At 33.7% G+C, this 19,296-nt stretch overlaps 1 protein-coding gene across 2 annotated transcripts in view; it reads left to right on the forward strand.

Annotated features, from left to right (window-relative positions):
* Positions 1 to 19,296, forward strand: part of SLC36A4 (solute carrier family 36 member 4) — a 44,230-nt gene that overhangs the window by 11,824 nt on the left and 13,110 nt on the right. Inside the window, exons 2-9 of one of the 2 annotated variants that reach the window (XM_057749589.1) lie at positions 736 to 826; positions 1,046 to 1,084; positions 2,037 to 2,125; positions 3,146 to 3,241; positions 5,051 to 5,135; positions 10,061 to 10,288; positions 12,226 to 12,324; positions 15,303 to 15,472. In XM_057749589.1, coding sequence (XP_057605572.1) covers positions 2,085 to 2,125; positions 3,146 to 3,241; positions 5,051 to 5,135; positions 10,061 to 10,288; positions 12,226 to 12,324; positions 15,303 to 15,472 — 719 coding nt within the window. In that variant the 5' untranslated portion in view covers positions 736 to 826; positions 1,046 to 1,084; positions 2,037 to 2,084. The remainder of the gene's footprint in view (positions 1 to 735; positions 827 to 1,045; positions 1,085 to 2,036; positions 2,126 to 3,145; positions 3,242 to 5,050; positions 5,136 to 10,060; positions 10,289 to 12,225; positions 12,325 to 15,302; positions 15,473 to 19,296) is intronic. The other variant, XM_057749588.1, reaches the window with a different exon arrangement.

Consider the following 19,296-nt stretch of genomic DNA (forward strand, 5'->3'; position numbering starts at 1 on the left):
ATAGACTTGAATAAGTTATTATTCTAATAATGATTTAATAATTAAGCAAAGTAAGATTTTAACTGATCAAAAAAATAGTATAAACTAAAAAAAATTTTTAGGCAAGCATTTTTGTTTCATAAGTTAAAAATTTGTGCTATTCTTCCTAATTTGTTTTTTCTTGATCAAGAGACCTCCTTCAAATACCTCTTGAAAACTTTAATTAGGTGAAATCCCTTGAGAATTCATTATGTCTGAAAGTTAGTTAGTATTTATCTTACCTGCTGATACACATAGTTTTAGAAATTATATGTTTTTTCTTTTAATTAATTTCCTCTGAGGTTGATAATCATAGGTCAACTATTTTTAATGTCAAGATTACATAGTGCAATAAATTGCTGTTTTAGCAGCTTAACTGTATATGATCTTCAGTATTGTTCTGAATATCATAGCAGCAACGAATCTTATGAGAAAATTACCTTTTCTTTATTATTTTAATAAGTACAAAAATACTTTCGCTTAAATAACTTGTTTAATCTCCGTAGTAGCCCTCTGTATTCCACTTTTAAGTAGCAAAGATAGGACTTGAACCAAGTAATAACTTCTGGCTCATTCAACTTCTGGTTAAATGGAAATGTTAATTTGATTCCTTGCCTAGATTAATTCTTAGTTCCCTTCTAAAGCTAAAACCATGGTCTTGTGATCTTAATAGCTTTTGTTCTAAAATGTTTAAATCTTACAACTTTTACTTTTCAGATTTGTACAAACTCTTATTCATCTTCTTAAAGGAAATATTGGAACTGGTCTTTTAGGACTTCCACTGGCAATAAAAAATGCAGGCATAGTGGTAAGACTCATCTTTGTAATCTCTGGTTAAAATACAGTTATCAGTCTTAATTTACAGCAAAAATTACAAGTTAACACCTGACCTAGTCAAATATAACCTGGTCAGGTGACAACTAGATAATCATTTAGCTATTGTTGGTAAAATTATGTGAACTGTGATAATAATACCTAACTAAAATGAGAATTACTCTTTTCGTTTCTACTTATTTATTTATTATAGTTGACAGAAAGATCGTAAATCAGTATTTGATTTTTCCAGGTATGGTTATATCTTATTATTCTTTCAGATTTTCAATAATTTAAGTGATATATTCATATCAACAAATATATTTATAAAGTATTTGTATTGGTGAAATTTTATAGCTTTTTAGATTCCAAATAAAATATGTAGTTTTCAGATTTAAAGAATAATAGTTAAGAAAAAGAATAACAATATCTTTTGAAAACAAATATTCAAAGTTTCATAAAATCAGTTATTGTAATTATAAGGAATCCTGATAGGAGAGAATTCACTTATGAAGTAATGAAATTACATTTAACTTCTTTTAACTGACCAGTTTTCTTAAGAACAGTTTTAACTATCATCTTTCTCTGTATTGGACTTTGTCCACCATAATTTAGAGAAACTTAAAAATTTCTTATTATAAAAATAAACTTTGGTAATATTTTGTCTCTCAATAAACCAGGCATCATTTTAATTTTAGTAAATAAATTCTTGAAAATTTTCATGTACCACTTTTTCAAATAATTATTTTCTAGGCACAGTTTCTCACATGTAATTCTCATCAAGCAACCTATAGAAGAGGTAGATTGCCCACAATCCCAGATGATACAGCACTTCTCAGTCATTTAGATAATGATTCATAGTTGTGTACACTTATAATGGTGGGACGCTAGTAGTCACAGACTTGCCAAATGCTGTTAAATATGGTGTTGTATTCTGTCCTACTTTATTGCATATCTGTACTCTACATCCATCGGTTCAGATAGCCAGGTTGATAAGATGGAATCACATGTGGTTGTCTTAAATATTGCTAAATTTTTTCTGTATCAAGTTCATTAATTTCCCTTATGCAAATGACTCTTTAATCAATTTGTCTAACAAATATTTATTCACTGCAAATTAGTAGTCTGTTGTCTCATTGTTCATAAGGTAACTTAACTTTTATTAAACTTAAATATTTAAATCTTATAAAATGTTTCCCCCACAGCTTGGACCAATCAGCCTTGTGTTTATAGGAATTATTTCTGTTCACTCTATGCACATTTTGGTACGTTGCAGTCACTTTCTCTGTCAGAGGTAAATGTGGATTTGTTAAGTCTATTTAATTTATTTTAAATCTATCTATTTAAAGCATCAGATAGTCTTATATTTCTACTGTGTTTTGCAACTAGAAGCTGCATTTGGTATAATCTGTTACATAGGCAAGTCTAAGGTAATGAATATGGGAAAAGATAGCATTTCATGTGATTGAAATCTGGTCAGAATATATATACTTCTTTTAAAAGTTGTGAAATAGACTATAATTCACTAAATACCCTTATTTAGTACAAGTGAAAAAAATCAGAGAAGATATATGGGGAAAATGGAGGCAGCAGGGCTACTTTTAGTTAAAGAATAATGGTCTTCATTTTGTTAGTAATTTCGTTATGGGTGTAATGGCTGGTATTCTTTGCTGATATGTGGGTTGGTAGATAGTCAATAAAATAATATTCTCTTTTCTTTATTTTTGTATCATAAAATGATTGGATAGTGAACCAACTTTTAAAAAAATAAATATTGTCTATTCTGATAAACTAATATTCTAATCTTAGCTCTTTTTTTGTTGCTAAATGTTCTTAAAACTTTAGGCACATCATTTCTGATCTTTAAATAACAATATGTACTTGAAAAAAAATAGAAGAGAGAACACGGCTATTTTTATGATTAAATAGGGTAGTTTGTGACAATACATTGTAAAGCCCTGTGCAGATGTATTAAATAATGCTATTCTAAGAATGGAATAATTTAGCCATGAACAGCATAGTTGATGTTTTTAGATAATTGAAACATTTAAATCAGTGAAACATAAATAATTACATTATATGAATTCAACAAATATATAAACTTTAACAGTGCATAAAAACTAATATATTGGTAAAAGGGATATATAAAAATTTTTTAATTTCATGAGATAACTTTAGAAGTATGCAGATCTCGAAATTTCAAAAACTCCTCTGCCAGTGTATAGCCCATTTATTTGATGTTTTTTTCGAGAAATGGATTTATGGACCAATTAAAAATTTTTTTTTCGTATGCATGTATGTCATCAAATTTCAGGTTTAAAAAGTCAACATTAGGATATAGTGACACTGTGAGTTTTGCTATGGAAGTAAGTCCTTGGAGTTGTCTGCAGAAGCAAGCAGCATGGGGACGGTAGGTACTTGCTATGTTATTAATAATTATTTTAAGTATTAGTAATACTTAAAATTACATTAATTTTAATTATTTTCATCTGACAAGATACATTAACAAAAGTATGATAAATTTGGGAAGAAACAATCTTTAGCGTTAGATAGACTTGGATTCAAGTCTTAACTCTAGCATCTTACAGATTTATGACCTGGGTCAAAGTATTTTTATTTTGTTTTAGTTTTTCACTAAAAATGAGTTAATAATAATACTTACTTTACAGGATTATTATGATAGTTTAAATAAAATGGTATTTATAAAACACCTAGCTAACCTAAGGTATAATGATGTTCAATAATTTTTAAATAAAGGAAAAAAAGCAAGAGAAATGTTGCAATCTCTACTTCATATAAAATTGTGGTATTTAACTACGTGTTCATAAGACATCTGAAGTATGTCTTGTTTTTATTGTATTGTTTAAATGTAACTCTCATTGGTGGACATGGCTAATCAAAATCAGGTAAATACAAGACTGGAAAATAAGCATAGGCAATTCACAACATGCTAACTATGGTACAAATGATATGTGTGGTGGAAATTAAAAAAAGGAAAAGAACAGTGTCAGTAGAGTAGTCCGTGGTTAAATGTGGCCATTCTGGGGATTTTCAGGACGTTAGATGTGTTTATGAGCTGCTCAGAGTTCACAGGCTGATATGCTGTGTAGGAGAAGGAAGAAAACAGAGCCTTATGCCCTTGGGATTTCCCCCCAGAACCCTCTCTTCTTCCTTCTTCTCTCCCAGTCTGTAGGCAACTATGTTTTTTTCTATCAAAAAGAATGGCTTTCAGATAGAAGTGGCTGGAATGATTGTTGGTAAGGATACTAAAATCAAAGGTGGATGAAGCGACCTCAAGCTTGAATTACCTTAAATGTAATTCATCAGTGAGAAGAAACTTGAATTCATTTCAGTGTACCAAGATTACTAACAAATGAGATCCTTGAAGAAGCATAAAGAACTAGAGGGTTATGGCAAGAATGAAGATGGGCAAGGCCCCTTCCCATTCCAAATGGGAGGAGGAGGGTCTGTAGATTTTTTATACCAGGTTGCTTGACAGCTTGATGTTAGTGGTCAAACAAGAGAGTATAATGAATCAGTAAGTGCAAGCTCTTGTGTGACTTATCGTTACCAGAACAATAGGGAGAGGTGTGGGCTGTATACTAATAACATGTAGGCAGACTTTTAACTTGATTATAATAATATCCAAATAATGCTAATTTGACTGGTGATTTCCCTTCCCTACTCCCATACGCTGTTTTGTGTGGCTGGAATTTTTTAGAGTATCTAAAAAAAGATGAACAGGGCTAAGCTCCTGGAGAGGTCTCTGGTGGGTTGATTTAGGGCCATGCCTCTAGTCCTCTCCCATTCCTGTTGTTAGTGATTTGAATAGTAAGGAATACGTTCATCCTGTTTGCTGAGAAATACACTGGGTTGATCTGAAAAAGATCTTGAGAAGTAGGAGAGATGTGCTTAATTTAATTGTTGAAATGTTTTCATGAAATCATTTTATAGACAGATAAACCATTGAATTTCAGAAGTAAATGATGGGAAAATATGGACCTTTTAACTTATGTAACTTTTTTTTGGTTAATAATAATTCTAGTGATATACACATCATAATTATATGCTCTTTGTAGGAAATACTTTAAGCCTATTTCTTATTTTAACGAAGTAAAAAATATATACTATTATGAAATGTTTTAAAATAGTTAAAAAGAAAAAATACATCGACATCTCAGCAGCTCTTATTAATACTTATTTGCATGTATCTTTTCAGGAGTGTGGTTGACTTTTTTCTGGTGATAACACAGCTGGGATTCTGTAGTGTTTATATTGTCTTCTTAGCTGAAAATGTGAAACAAGTAAGTATTTTTCTCCAGTTTTTGAAATCCTTTTCTTCTGATGCTATGCTAATGGCATCATATTTCCTCTGAGTAAGCTGTGGTTGAATATGAAAATGTGTTTCTTTCATAAATCATGTATCTTTCTAGATTTTCCTTTAGTCTTTTTTGCAAGTTGGATTCTGCTATTGTTGATTTTTACATTTCTTGCTATCATACCAATAATGCTTGTTCTTTCAGATCAAAACAGGCATAATTTACTGATTCTTGGCTACTTGAAATTTAGATCTCAAAAGCAGATATACAGATATTTTGGTAGCATATTTTTTACATCGATGTTTTATAAAGAAGTATATAAAATGTTAGCCAGCAGCCTAAAAAGTGAAATTAAAAAGTGGGCATTATTAAAATCTAATGATTACTGCCATTGTCTGAAAAGATACTATGTCTGGAAATGTACAGTGTCCTGTAGTTCTCTCCATTTTAATAAAGGTTTGTTTTAGGAAGAAGTGGTTTGCAGTCTTGGTAGAGACTGTCAATTTGAACAAACATGCAAAGCACTGAAATAAAAAAGCTTCCCTATCAGAAAAATGCCAAAGCACATTTCTTTATGTGCTTAAACTGGTACTTGGCCTTTATTATTCCTGCTTTACTCTCTGCTCTTCTTTAATTATTTTAATCAGTAACATTTATTAATATCTACATGTGCATGGTGCAGTAGTAGGCATCATACGTAGTAATATATACAACTTCTCTTGTAGATATTTTAATGCAAAATCATGTGAATATGTGTTCTAAAGAATCTACATGTATATATCTAAGTATATATTTGACTCATTTTTCTAAGTTATAAACTGCGTCATTTTATGTTTAGACCAAGATTTGGCAAACATTTTTGTAAAGGGTTAGATAATAATTATTTTCTGTTTTGCAGGCCATATGATCTCTGTCTTAACTCAGCCATAGGCAACAATATATTAGATATGGCTGTATTCCAGTAAATTTTTATTTGCAAAAATAGGTGGAGGATTGGGTTTGGTCTGTGGGCCAAAGTTTGATAAAGCCACCAGCTTAGATTTTTAATGTTGCAAAGGGTCACTGAGTTTTTCTCTTAAAATAAGAGAATCGATAGTTTTATCAGCACTACTCAGTATAGATAATGTGTGCTTTTGATTTTACAAGTATTTAATTCCACAAGTCACATATTTTCAGGACTGAACTCAGTTAAGAGGCTATTTATTGCCAAGATAAGCATACAACCTGAGCAGTCATTTACATAGAATACACTGGAAATGGTGCCTTTCTAAGATTGTACAACATGGTAGTACTGTATCTTTTCTATCATCTCCTGAGAGAGCTACCAACAAGCTTGATTTAAGTTATAAGTAATGCTAATAATGCCTTATAATCATATATTTATAAGCTATGATATATATCCTTTAATTTTTATAACTACTCTGTAACATAAGTATTATGCTTATTTTATAAATGAGGAAACAGAGTCTCACAGAGCATAAGCAGTGTGCCCTAGGTCATGTGAATTAGGCAGAAACGTAGGTGCCTGACACAGCTGCCACACAGTATATTAACTGCTCATCACTGGACAGGACGTTGTCTGATTTTAGTTGTGTGTATGTGTATCACATAGACTATGTTAAGTACATAAAATAAATATCTATAAGCTTAGGGTTGGTGACTTTCTCCTATGAAATGTTATCAGATGCTTCCAAAGTTGAATGGAAGAATTTAACTCATTTGCATATATTCTAAGAAGACCAGGTAGAGAAAGTGACTATCTGGAAGATAAGGAGAAGCTTGCTGTAGATAGAAAAATGAAAGTTCTTTTGAGGCACAAAGAGCAACATGGAAAAAGACATTGAGTCAGACTTGAGAAAAGTCGAAAGCAAAGCTGAGCACCTCACTTCAGCAGAGCAGACAGGTGGTCACTGAAACAGCATCATAGAGATTTTCCCTCTCTGCACAGGTGTTCTCACATTTGAGAGCAGTCTCCAATAGAAGATACATGGGTTGATTAGACCTTACTAATTGCTACTACTTTTACAGTTAAAACTTGTAAGATTATTACCACCTTATTCTACATAAAATTGAAGGCTCAGTATTTCATCAAATCAAAGGATTAAGGGTTTAGTTCCCATGCAGATGTGTACATCTCCTGCTTTGTAACTGTCACATAGCTGTTCTTGGTCCCATTAAGCCACTGTGGACAATTGGCAGAGGGAAAAGTACTATGGTGCTTCCAGTGACTCTAGTCCATCGTGTCTATCTCTGTTCTTACTCTAAGATGCTCAAGAAAATGTCAGATAGACAAAATAGTGTATATGGGCAAGAAGAGTGGAGACGGGGTATTACATTCAGAGGGAAAAAATGTTGTGATAGCAAAGACCATGGACTTTAGAGTCAGAAGATGTGAATTCAAATCACAGTTTTAACTCACACATTGGATAAGACCCTCTTATCCCAGCCTTGGTTTCCTTATTTGTAAAATGGAAATAGTAGCAAAATCTCCCCATGTTCCTCATAAACTTACTGTGAGACTTAGCTGAGAAAAGATTTGTGAAAGCATTTGTAAAATGCATTTTGCATTTTATGTGCAGTTTGCAAATGTAGCATATTATGGTTTTAATTCTGCATTTTAGCTTTGCTGAAGAACATAATCTGCCTTTGAAATTTTAACCATTAAATTATTGGATCATTGAAAAGTTAATAAATAGTGGGATTTAGTAAATTTGAGCTCTAAATGAAAGCAACTGAATTTAGTAATTTTATTTTATAATATTTATTTCAGTGTTTTGCATTTTGGTAAACATGTGAGATCATAGGAAGTCCTATTAGATAGCCAGTCTCTGTCTCTAGAGGGCACCAAAGGACTCAAATGTTTACCTGAATCTTGCTCTGGGTATGTATCTACAATTTTTTTTTACTTTATTTTTTAAACTTGAGAATTTTTATAACCATCTTTCTGCCAAAGAATACTAAATTATTATGAGAGATTTGTGATAGAATTTATTTCAAATTCTCAAGCACCTAATGACTCAGCGCTTTTAAAAATTGGTTATGTAACCACTTTTCTCTTGCCAGGTATCCTTGCTATAGCTTAATTTTGATCATTATTGGAGATACTTCTTTGATACGGAAATATTTGGCTGTAAATAATTTGGTTACAGAGAAAAATTGGGTCAACAAATAAAATATGTCCTGAAAAGCCAAGTAATATGAATTATAATTTTGCTTCTATTTCACATTATGAAAAATAAAATAAAAAATTTTAATGGCTAATTACAAGATAAAGGAGAGCTGTGCATTTCTTAAATGGTGCATGGTATCACCTGAGAGTTTGTTAGTCCAGTATGAGTTATAAATTGCCAACATAACTTAAAACTAGTAGATGTATTCCCTACAGTTTACGATGACATGTGCATTTGTAGTGTATTTTCACTAAATGTTGGTTATCGTGGTTAGGTGTAAAATTAAACACCTGAATTATTAATCATATCAAGATTTTGTTCTGTACTTCTGACTTTTTGGCCTCTTAGTACTGTATTTAAGGAGAGAGAGAGAGATGTCAAGGTAGAGGCCAGGTGGCTACTTGGGCATTTTGGTCAGGTAAACATGTGCCTGTCACAAACTAGATTCTGGGGTCTCAGGCCTGGGTTTGAATCCTAGAACCACCACTTATTGGTTTAATATTATATAGGGTTTTTTTTTTAACTCTCCCCAAACCTCAGTTTCCTCAGCTATAAATTGAAATTAATACTACTACCCACCTCAGAGAGTTGTTTTGAGGATTAAATGAGATGTTATATATAAAGTATTTAGTTCATTACTTGACACAGTACTCAGAAAATACTTGCTAGGATTCCCTGGCAGTCCAGTGGTTAAGATTCTGTGCTTCCACTGTAGGGGGCACCAGTTCGACCCCTGGTCTGGAAACTAAGATCCCGCATGCTGCACAGCCCCCCCCAAAAAAAGATAGAAAGAAAAAGAAAATGCTTGTGTTATTACTGTAGGGTCTGCTTCTTAAGAATTTATGTATCCAGAGACTTGATACTGTCATTGTGTTCAAAAGAGGGTACAGTGTTTGGGGCAAATAGATTTTCACTGGTATTTATATTATAGTGTGATCCGGCTCTGCTGTGAGTTTTTAATATTATTTTTAAAGTCCTCTGTAATTTTATTTCTATTTTTATGTCGGATTTTGTGATTAATTTTGATTTTTAATACATGGAGCCTATAAATCATTGACTCTTTTGAAAGCTGAATATTGGTTTATAGAAGTCACTGAATAAATTTTGAGATGAAGTTAACTTATCTTGTAGAAGGTTTTTGCTCTAATAAAATTTTATTTATTGTGTAGCATGCATGAAGTTAGTAGATTTTTAATAAATATTTATTGACAGTGATTATAATTTATCAACATTTACTTTATAAAATGCCTTTAAAGTTAGACTCTGATTTCTAAGTTTCATTTTGACTATTGTACATTTCTAAGAGGTTCTTAGAGATTGCTTCTTACTTTGAAAAAAAGTATGTTAGTAGAATACCCAGTGGTCATTCTAGACAAGCATGCTTCCACTTTAGGCTATCTCAGAAGCAGACTGAGCCTTTGTAGGCATCATGAGCATCACAGTCAGAAAGCTTCAAAATAAATTAGTAAATCCATCCTCATATTTTTCTAGTGAACACTCATCGCAGTATGATAAACTTACTTTGCAAAGAATGTTGTCCTATTTTAATTATTCTTAAATTTGATATATATATATATTTCCAGGATGCTAGAGTATCTTGAAATAGTGTGATTTATTGTAAAGGAATTTATCATAGAGTGTATATAGATCATAATGTCTTTATATTTCTCCTTTGTGATTTTAAGTTGATGGAATTTTTTTCTCCCCCCTTTTCCTTATTCTCCTGGTAATCTTGTATAGGTTCATGAAGGATTCCTGGAGAGTAAAGTGTTTGTTTTGAATAGTACCAATTCTTCAGATCCATGTGAGAGAAGAACTATTGACCTAAGGATATACATGCTTTGCTTTCTTCCATTTTTAATTCTTTTGGTCTTCATTCGTGAGCTCAAAAATCTATTCGTGCTGTCATTCCTTGCCAACGTTTCCATGGCTGTCAGTCTTGTGATAATTTATCAGTACGTTGTGAGGGTAAGTAAAGCATGTTTTTAACTGTGTCATATGTTTTTTAATAAGTAAATTTTTTTTCCTTTGGAGGTAAAAGTAATGATAAGTAAAGATCCTATTCATATGTCGCACACAGGAGATGCTCAGGGAACTCTGGTTTCCTTTTGGGGGATACTGGTTAGTTTAAAAAGTGTATGACATAGAGGTTGAAAACAAAGGTTGTAATCAGATCTGCTTTTGGACCTTGGTCAATACGCTTCTGAGCTTTGTGGCATTGCTTCAGATGACTGTAATACCTGCCCTACTAGAGCTGTGAGATTTAGGGTCGTGCCTTAGTACATGAAACAAAGAACTCATCAGTGTTTTGCTTATTCCTTTAAGGTTTAAACCAATCACAAGAGATAGGAGTAAAGATGTAATTTTATAATTTTCTTTCACTTCTGAACCTTTATTTGCCACCACCACTTCATCTCACTGCCACTACACTAGGCTGTAACCTCTTTATCTGTTGTATGCAGTAACCTCAACTGATTTCATTGTCGGTAGTCTGGAGATTCTTAACCCAGTTTCTTTAAAATAATCTATTGATGGGATTCAGGGGATCTGCAAATCCCTTAAAATTATTTGTAAGACTTAGTGTTTCTGTATGTATATATGCATTTTCCTACTGACCAGCTGTATAGTTTTAATCTCTCAGAGGGACCAATGACTCAAAAAAGGTAGAGCATCCTTGTTTTATTCTTTCCTGATACAGTCCATTTTATACATTGCTGCCAAAGCAGTTGTCCTAAAATCTCCATTAGTAATTCATTACAAATTCTCTTATGATGGGTCTATGTTTCCTTCCATCTGAATTCCACAGCCCCTGGACTCTTTGTTACAGCACGTGAGAGTGAAAGGGGACAGGCAGGAAGGTCTTATAAGGCTTTCTGGAGTTCATGAGCCATTAGCTGGACATGTAGGAGTTAGTGGAGCAGAAAAGGAGGTTCCCTAGGTAGAGGGAACCACGTGAGCCTTGAAGTACAGATTAGTGTTATCCAGTGATCCAAACACTTTAATAATTTTTTCATTAGGACCCCAGCTTATGTTTTTGTCATGTTGTCACCATTATATCACACAGTTCTACCTATGCTTTAGATGTTCTAAACCTCTTTATTCCCCCAATTTTCCCTGTGCTGTCACACTTCAGTTTCTTTGTTCATCCTCTTTCATTGACTTTGAATTCCACTTCTGGTCAGGTAAAGGCAGAACACAGGATGGTGAGGAGACTTGGGGTAGCTGGAAGTAGTGGCCAGTGTGGACCCAGGGATCTTGAGCAAGATGTGCAGTCTGTGAGTTTCCAGAGAGTGAGCGTTAGAACAAGGCTGTATGAGTCAGGACCAAGTAATCAAAGCCAGAGTCAAGGCACATGCACAGATAATAAGGGTAATGGCAACTGTCAGGTCAAAGAGTAAAACGCTGAAACCAGGAGGAGACCTGTTCTAGAGAACAGCACAGCACTATGAGGCAGAAAGCCAACGTCGAGAAATCTTAGAGACCAAAAGAGCAATGAAAGTAGAGTGCGGAATGAATTTCATTGACACCATCAGCAGTGGTTGATAACTGACTATATGGCTCTCAGCTCAGACATTGAATATTGCTTATGTGTTTCCTGTTGTGGCAGGAGCCATACCCAGTGACAACAGCCTGGGACTTTCAGGTGGAAACAGGTAATCAGGAGCATTTAGCTCAGATGGAATATGTGGGCTTGAGGGAAACAATTGCTTTTGGCAATGAAATCCTAACAGCTTGGCCACATTTAACATAGGATGCTTAAAGTTTTTGTTGGAAGAATTATTCACATTTATAATACACATTTGCTGCTGTGAAGCTCAGAAGTATATGATTTCGCTCTTCCATTTTAAATTCTTTCAAATAAGTAAAGATGTAACTTATTGATACCTTATTTTTTCTTTCTCCAGAATATGCCAGATCCCCACAACCTTCCAATAGTGGCTGGTTGGAAAAAATACCCTCTCTTTTTTGGTACTGCTGTATTTGCTTTTGAAGGCATAGGAGTGGTAAGGATTTTGTCATTATTACTATTTTTTAAAATCTGAAGTCAACACAAAGACTTATTTACATTTAAAAATGTATGTTTTTCTTTTTCTATTTTTTTATTCTTAGAAAATGATTTGCATTTTAGTGTGGTAGACTTGAATTATAGTTTAGTTCTTCTACTAACCAAGAGTTTTATCTTAGATGTATTGCTTTTTCTTAATCTTTAAAATGAGAACATTAGATGATTTTTAATATTTTATTGTGAAAATTTCCAGACCTACACAAAACTTAAAGAATAGTGTGATGAACTCCTATGTAAACCTCAACGAGCTTCAAAAACCATTAACTTACGGCTAATTTTGTTTGACCTATATTCTATCTACTCTATCAAGTCTGGGTTATAGTCAGACAAATCCCAAACATCATATTTTTAAATTAGATGATTTTAAATGAATTGGAATTGTTACAAAGTTACTATTGCATAAGAAGAGTCGAATATAAATTCTCTTTTTAGATTTATACATATCATATTTGTTTTGAGAAATGATGTTATCATAAAGATAATACCAGGAGATACAGACATCCTGAGGATTCTGAGATCCTAAATATTTCCATTCTATGCTTCCAGTTCATTTCAAGCCTAGAATGTATAGATTTGGGGAAAATAGAATATTGGTGTTTACTACATAGCTTATGTTTCATAGTCTTATGGTTTGGTATGGAAGTAAAACCACTCATAAACATCTATCTATATGAACCGCAGACAAAATAGACAATTTTATGCCATTTCACTTGGGTTTCTGCTCTCTCTGAATTCTCCTTTATAGAATTCTAATTCTTACAGCTCTACTTCTCCCTGTTATAGACATAACTGTAGATTTTCATTTCTGCTTTAACTAGTAAGTTCTAGTTGTCTATTGGACATTTCCAGTTAAGTGTTGTTCCTCTGACATCTCAAATTCAACAACTCCAAAGTCTGACACGTACTTTTTTTTTTTAATCCCAAACCAGTTTCACTTTCTCATTTCTCTATTTCTTTTAGTTTACTTTCAGTCACTCAAGCTTGAAACAGAGTAATTCTTTTAACTTGTCCCCCTAGTTTTCCCATTCCAGTCAGTAATTAAGGCATCTTGAGTCTTCTTTTCCTATTTCCCCAAATCTATTCTATAAATGAGATTATATGTAAAACACTTAATGCTGCTTAACATAGACAGGGAGCCTCTGTAAATGTTCATTTATTTCTCTTCCTCCTTTTCTTGCTGCACTGACACAATTCTTGACTTTAGCTTCTTATTTCAGGTCTGGATTATTTCTGGAACATACAAATTGTTCACTGTTCTCTTTTCTATTAATCACTTAAAACTTCCATATAGAGCTAACACACCTGAAAAGTGGACATAATATTAGTTATTATCTCATGAGGTTATTGTGAAGACTATGTGAGATACTACATGCAAAGCTTTTGAAAAATACCTAGCACATTGTAAGCACTCAGTAAATACTTGTTATTATTATTACTTAGTGTCTTTTCCTGTATTGTCAAATTGTATGCCCAAAACCTCCAAAGATTTGCCTATAAGTTTAACTTTTCTGTTAGCCTTTTTTCCTTTAAAAATTTTTTTCCCATAATGAAAATATTTATTCATCTCATCAAATTGACAGACATTAGATACACATGGCTAAGTATAGAAACAGTTATAGACGTATGTGTACATGGTTAGTATACATACATGTATTTCCTAACTCTGTCTGCTGAGAGAACTGGAAGCAGTGGCACCCAGTAGCAATGAGCACACTCAGCACCCAGACCTGGAGTTGTAAGTACAATTTTCCATCAAAGGAACCAACGTTCTTTGGAGAAGTAGCTCATTGTAGGGCTGAAGCAAGGAAATTCAAGGTCTGGAGCACCTTGTAGTGCCAGAAAGTATGGAAGTGCTCAGAAAACAAAAGAACGGATGCATGTCAAAGGGACACAGGACCCAGCCTGATAGAATTCACAATGACCAAAGCTGGAACAATATGAGCAACAGGATAAATAATAGTGTTTGGGATTCATACTCAAAGTATAAAACAAATATACGTGAATCCATGCTAATACAAATAAATGATTAAGTAAATAAGTACATAGGCCAAATTTTCAAGTAACTTGTGTAGATGCCCCCCTCCAGGAGCTCTAATCTAATCCCCTGTAGTCTATCTGTAGTGACTTACTTCCAGTGAATAGGGTATGACTAGGGAGAAGGAGAGATCTTTACAGGCAGAGAAACCTGGCAAACAGCTGCCTTACCTAAGTGATCAAAATTAACTCCACCAGTGATCAGTCATGTTGACAGCACATGTGATGAGAAGGGCACTGCACCTCTGTGGTGTCCTTTTCTGAAACCTATTATCCCAGTCTAGTCATGAAGAAAACATCAGACAAACCCAAATAGAGCGACAGTGTACCAAATACCTAACCAATTCTCCTCAAAACTGTCAAGATGATGTACAACAAGGCAGGGTTGAGAACCTGCCACAGACCAGAGGAGGCGAGACAGGACGTCAGAATGCAATGTGCTGTCCTGGATGGGACCCTGGAGCAGAAGAAGGACATTAGTGGGAAAACTAGTGAAATCCAAATAAAGTTTGAAGTTTAATAGTAATGTACCAATATTGATTCTTGGTTGTAACACAGGTACTTTGGTTGTGAAATGTTAACAACAGGGGAAACTGGTCAGGAGTATGTGGGAGTCCTCTGTTTATCTCTGCATCTTTTCTGTAAATCTAAAATTATTCCAAAGTAAGAAGTTTATTTTAAAAAACCTGAGTTTTGCCTACTAAGAGCTGATTTCAAATCTTTTTATTTTAAGAATTAAAAAATCTATAGTGTGAAAAAATATATAACATTTAGAAAAATACATCAACAATTATGTGTTGCATATAAACTATAGAAAGATTAATTTGTGTACATATAAGGCAGGATATTAGATTGTTTTAAATTACTTGCATTCTCTTTTAGGTCCTTCCACTGGAAAATCAAATGAAAGAATCGAAACGCTTCCCCCAAGCACTGAATATTGGCATGGGAATCGTTACAACTCTGTATGTAACATTAGCTACCTTAGGATATATGTGTTTCCATGATGAAATCAAAGGCAGCATAACTTTAAATCTTCCTCAAGATGTATGGTAGGTAGACAAGAGTTTGTTAACCTAGTTTGTATATTTTATAGGTATAATTTACCAATATTTCATGATAAAGGTGTATTCTTGGTTTTATGATTTAAACATTTAAAAATCTTTACTGTGTTTTCTACATTTGTATAACAGATTTTTTTTTTCATAATTTTCAGAGGAGGTCATCTGTGATTTTATAGATTCTTGTGGGATTTTTTTTAAAAGATTCAAAATGATAAAGAGTGTTCCAAATTTGAGTAACATATAAGAGTAAAACATGAATCTTTTAATATGGACTCACTTTAATAAAAAAGATTTTAATACTTATCCTTGCTGTCAAAAATCTAACACTCTGGATTCCTGATAAAATAATACAACCCATCACTTATGGCCCTTGCTGTTTTACTGGTCAGCTTTAATACCGGATGTGCCTCAAGTCCTTTCTGAACGCAGTTAGGATACCTTGTACAGTTGACCCTTGAACAACATGGGTTTGAACTGGATGGGTCCACTTATATGTGGATTTTTTTCAATTAACATATTAGAAAAAATTTTTTTAAATTTTTATTGTTTTACAATTAATAAGAATTAATTGTAAAGCAATTGTGTTGTGCTTTACAGTGTTGCTTTACAATGTTGTGTTAGTTTCTACTGTACAGCAAAATGAATGAGCTGTACATATGCATATATCCCCTCTTTTTTGGATTTCCTTCCCATTTAGGTCACCACAGTGCATTAGGTAGAGTTCCTTGTGCTATATGGTATGTTCTCATTAGTTATCTATTTTATAATACATAGTATCAATAGTGTGTATGTGTCAATCCCAATCTCCCAGTTCTTCCCACCCCACCCCACCCTCTGTTTTCCCCCTTGGTATCCATACATTTGTTCTCTATGTCTATGTCTCTATTTCTGTTTTGCAAATAAGATCATCTATACCATTTTTCTAGATTCCAGATATATGCATTAATATACAATAATTGTTTTTCTCTTCTGACTTACTTCACTCTGTATGACAGTCTCTAGTTCCATCCATGTCTCTACAAATGACCCAATTTCATTCCTTTTTATGGCTGAGTAATATTCCATTGTATATATGTACCACATTTTCTTTATCCATTGCTCTGTGAATGGACATTTAGTTGCTTCCATGTCCTGGCTATTGTAAATAGTGCTACTGTGAACATTGGGGTGCATGTGTCTTTTTGAATTAGGATTTTCTTTGGGTATATGCCCCGTAGTGGGATTGCTGGGTCATATGGTAGTTATGTTTTTAGTTTTGCAAGGAACCTCCATACTGTTCTCCATAGGGGCTGTATCAATTTACATTCCCACCAACAGCACCTGAGGGTTCCCTTTTCTCCACACCTTCTCCAGCATTTATTGTTTGTAGAGTTTTTGATGATGGCCATTCTGACTGGTGTGAGATGATGCCTCATTGTAGTTTTTGATTTGCATTTCTTTAGTAATTAGTGATGTTGAGCATCTTTCATGTGTTCATTGGCCATCGGTATGTCTTTGGAGAAATGTCTGTTTAGGTCTTCCACCCATTTTTTGATTGGGTTGTTTGTTTTTTTGATATTGAGCTGCATGAGCTGCTTGTGTATTTTGGAGATTAATCCTTTGTTAGTTGCTTCATTGGCAAATATTTTCTCCCATTCTGAGGGTTGTCTTTTTCTCTTGTTTATGGTTTCCTTTGCTGTGCGAAAGCTTTTAAATTTCATTGGGTCCCATTTGTTTATTTTTGTTTTTATTTTCATTACTCTAAGAGGTGGGAAAACTGGACAGCTACATATAAAAGAATGAAATTAGAACACTCCCTAACACCATATACAAAAATAAACTCAAAATGGATTAAAGACCTTAATGTAAGGCCAGACACTATAAAACTCTTAGAGGAAAACATAGGCAGAACACTCTTTGAAATAAATTGCAGCAAAATCTTTTTTGATCCACGTCCTAGAAAAATTTTTTGAGATTTGTGACAATTTGAAAAAACTCACAAACTACATAGCTTAGAAATATCAAAAAAATTAAAAAGTTAGATATGTCATGAATCTATAAAATATATGTAGCTATACATATAATATACAAAATATGTGTTGACTGTTTATGTTATCAGTAAGGCCTCCAGTCAACAGTAGGCTCTTAGTAGTTAAGTTTAGGGGGAATCAAAAGTTATCTGAATTTTCAGTTGTGCAGGGTCGGCACCCAACCCCTGCATTGGTCAAATGTCAACTGTAAATAAATAATATTAATATTCATTTGAATATTATTTGCATCTTAGTATCCTCTTTAATATTAGAACCATATTCTGCTAAGTGAAGCAATATATAAGGTTTTTTCTTCTTCCAGAGATTGGTCCTTGGAGATTTAAAAATAATATTGGCAGTTATTACTATGCAGATTTGCTACCTTATTTATGAAATGGAATATAACTCCTTAGTTTTGATAAATGCAAAGAAGACATGCTATGTAATTAATATCACACTGCTCCTTTAGCTGCCTGGACAGAAGTCTGTGAAACCTTACATTTAAATATTATATATTTTGCCTGGCTTCCTAATGAGAGTTTGACTGCTATTTAGTAATCACTTGAATCCTGGGTCTTCACTGGAGTCCGAAATGTTGTTTGAACAAATGTATGTAGGGAACCATTTATGATAAAGCACCTAGAATACTTTCCAGGTTGCACAGGGGGCATACATGCAGTGTGTTTATCTTTTTTTAAAAAAAATTATAGTTTAACTTTAGCTCTGACATATTTACAAATGTATTTCAAAATGGAACATGTTTTAATGCTATACATTTGTTTCAAGCTGGAGATATATGCTTGTTCAGCATTTATTTCACTAACCTATTTTATAGTTGATTATGTAATTTTGTTTCCTTCAAATGCGCTTCTTTTTTATAATAGTTTCATATGGAGTAGAAACTTAAACAGCTCAATATAAGAGAATCGAGACTAAAAATTATGATAGTTTAGTTCCTCTTTCAAGGACAGTACAGGGTCTAGAAAATAAAATGGTATTTTTCTCTGCTTGGAATAATATTTAGACTAAATCCTGAAAACAAATTTATAAATAAATTTGACGAGTAGTTTTAAAGTCAACTATAAAATTTAGGTGGGGAAACAATCTCAGAAGTCTTCCCTACTCTTACTCTCAAAAGTATGTAAAGAAAGTCTTAAGGGCGAAGGTGGGAGTGCATGCATGTCAAGTTGAGATGTTCTTGTCTCCAGGGAGTTAAGAACATGGTGAAGGAGCAGTGGGCAAGCATGCGGAGGGAATGCTTTTGGTATTCACAGCTCATTCCTGAGGGGGTGATTCTGTCCCTGCAGTAGCGCTAATTAATCCTTCCCTTTTTCTGCATCCCCTTCCTACCTCTCACCTTATCCTTAATTGCTATGGCTCTCCAGTTAGAATGGAACTAGTTGCAAGCCTTGATTAAAAAGGGCCTATCAGATCATAATTTCTATTCAAGAAAGCCTAGCTAGACACTCGCTTTTTTTTTTTTAATTTATTTATTTATTTTATCAGCTGTGTTGGGTCTTTTTTTTTTTTTTTTTTGCTGTGCACGGGCTTTCTGTAGTTGCGGTGAGTGGGGGCTACTCTTCGTTGTGGTGCGCGGGCTCCTCATTGCCTTGGCTTCTCTTGTTGCGGAGCATGGGCTCTAGGTGCGTGGGCTTCAGTAGTTGCAGCACATGGGCTCAGTAGTTGTGGCTCACGGGCTCTAAAGCGCAGGCTCAATAGTTGTGGCGCACGGGCTTGGTTGCTCCGCGGCATGTGGGATCTTCCTGGCGCAGGGTTCGAACCCGTGTCCCCTGCATTGGCAGG

This window comes from Hippopotamus amphibius, chromosome 9 (genome assembly GCF_030028045.1).
Source record: "Hippopotamus amphibius kiboko isolate mHipAmp2 chromosome 9, mHipAmp2.hap2, whole genome shotgun sequence".
NCBI lineage: Eukaryota > Metazoa > Chordata > Mammalia > Artiodactyla > Hippopotamidae > Hippopotamus > Hippopotamus amphibius.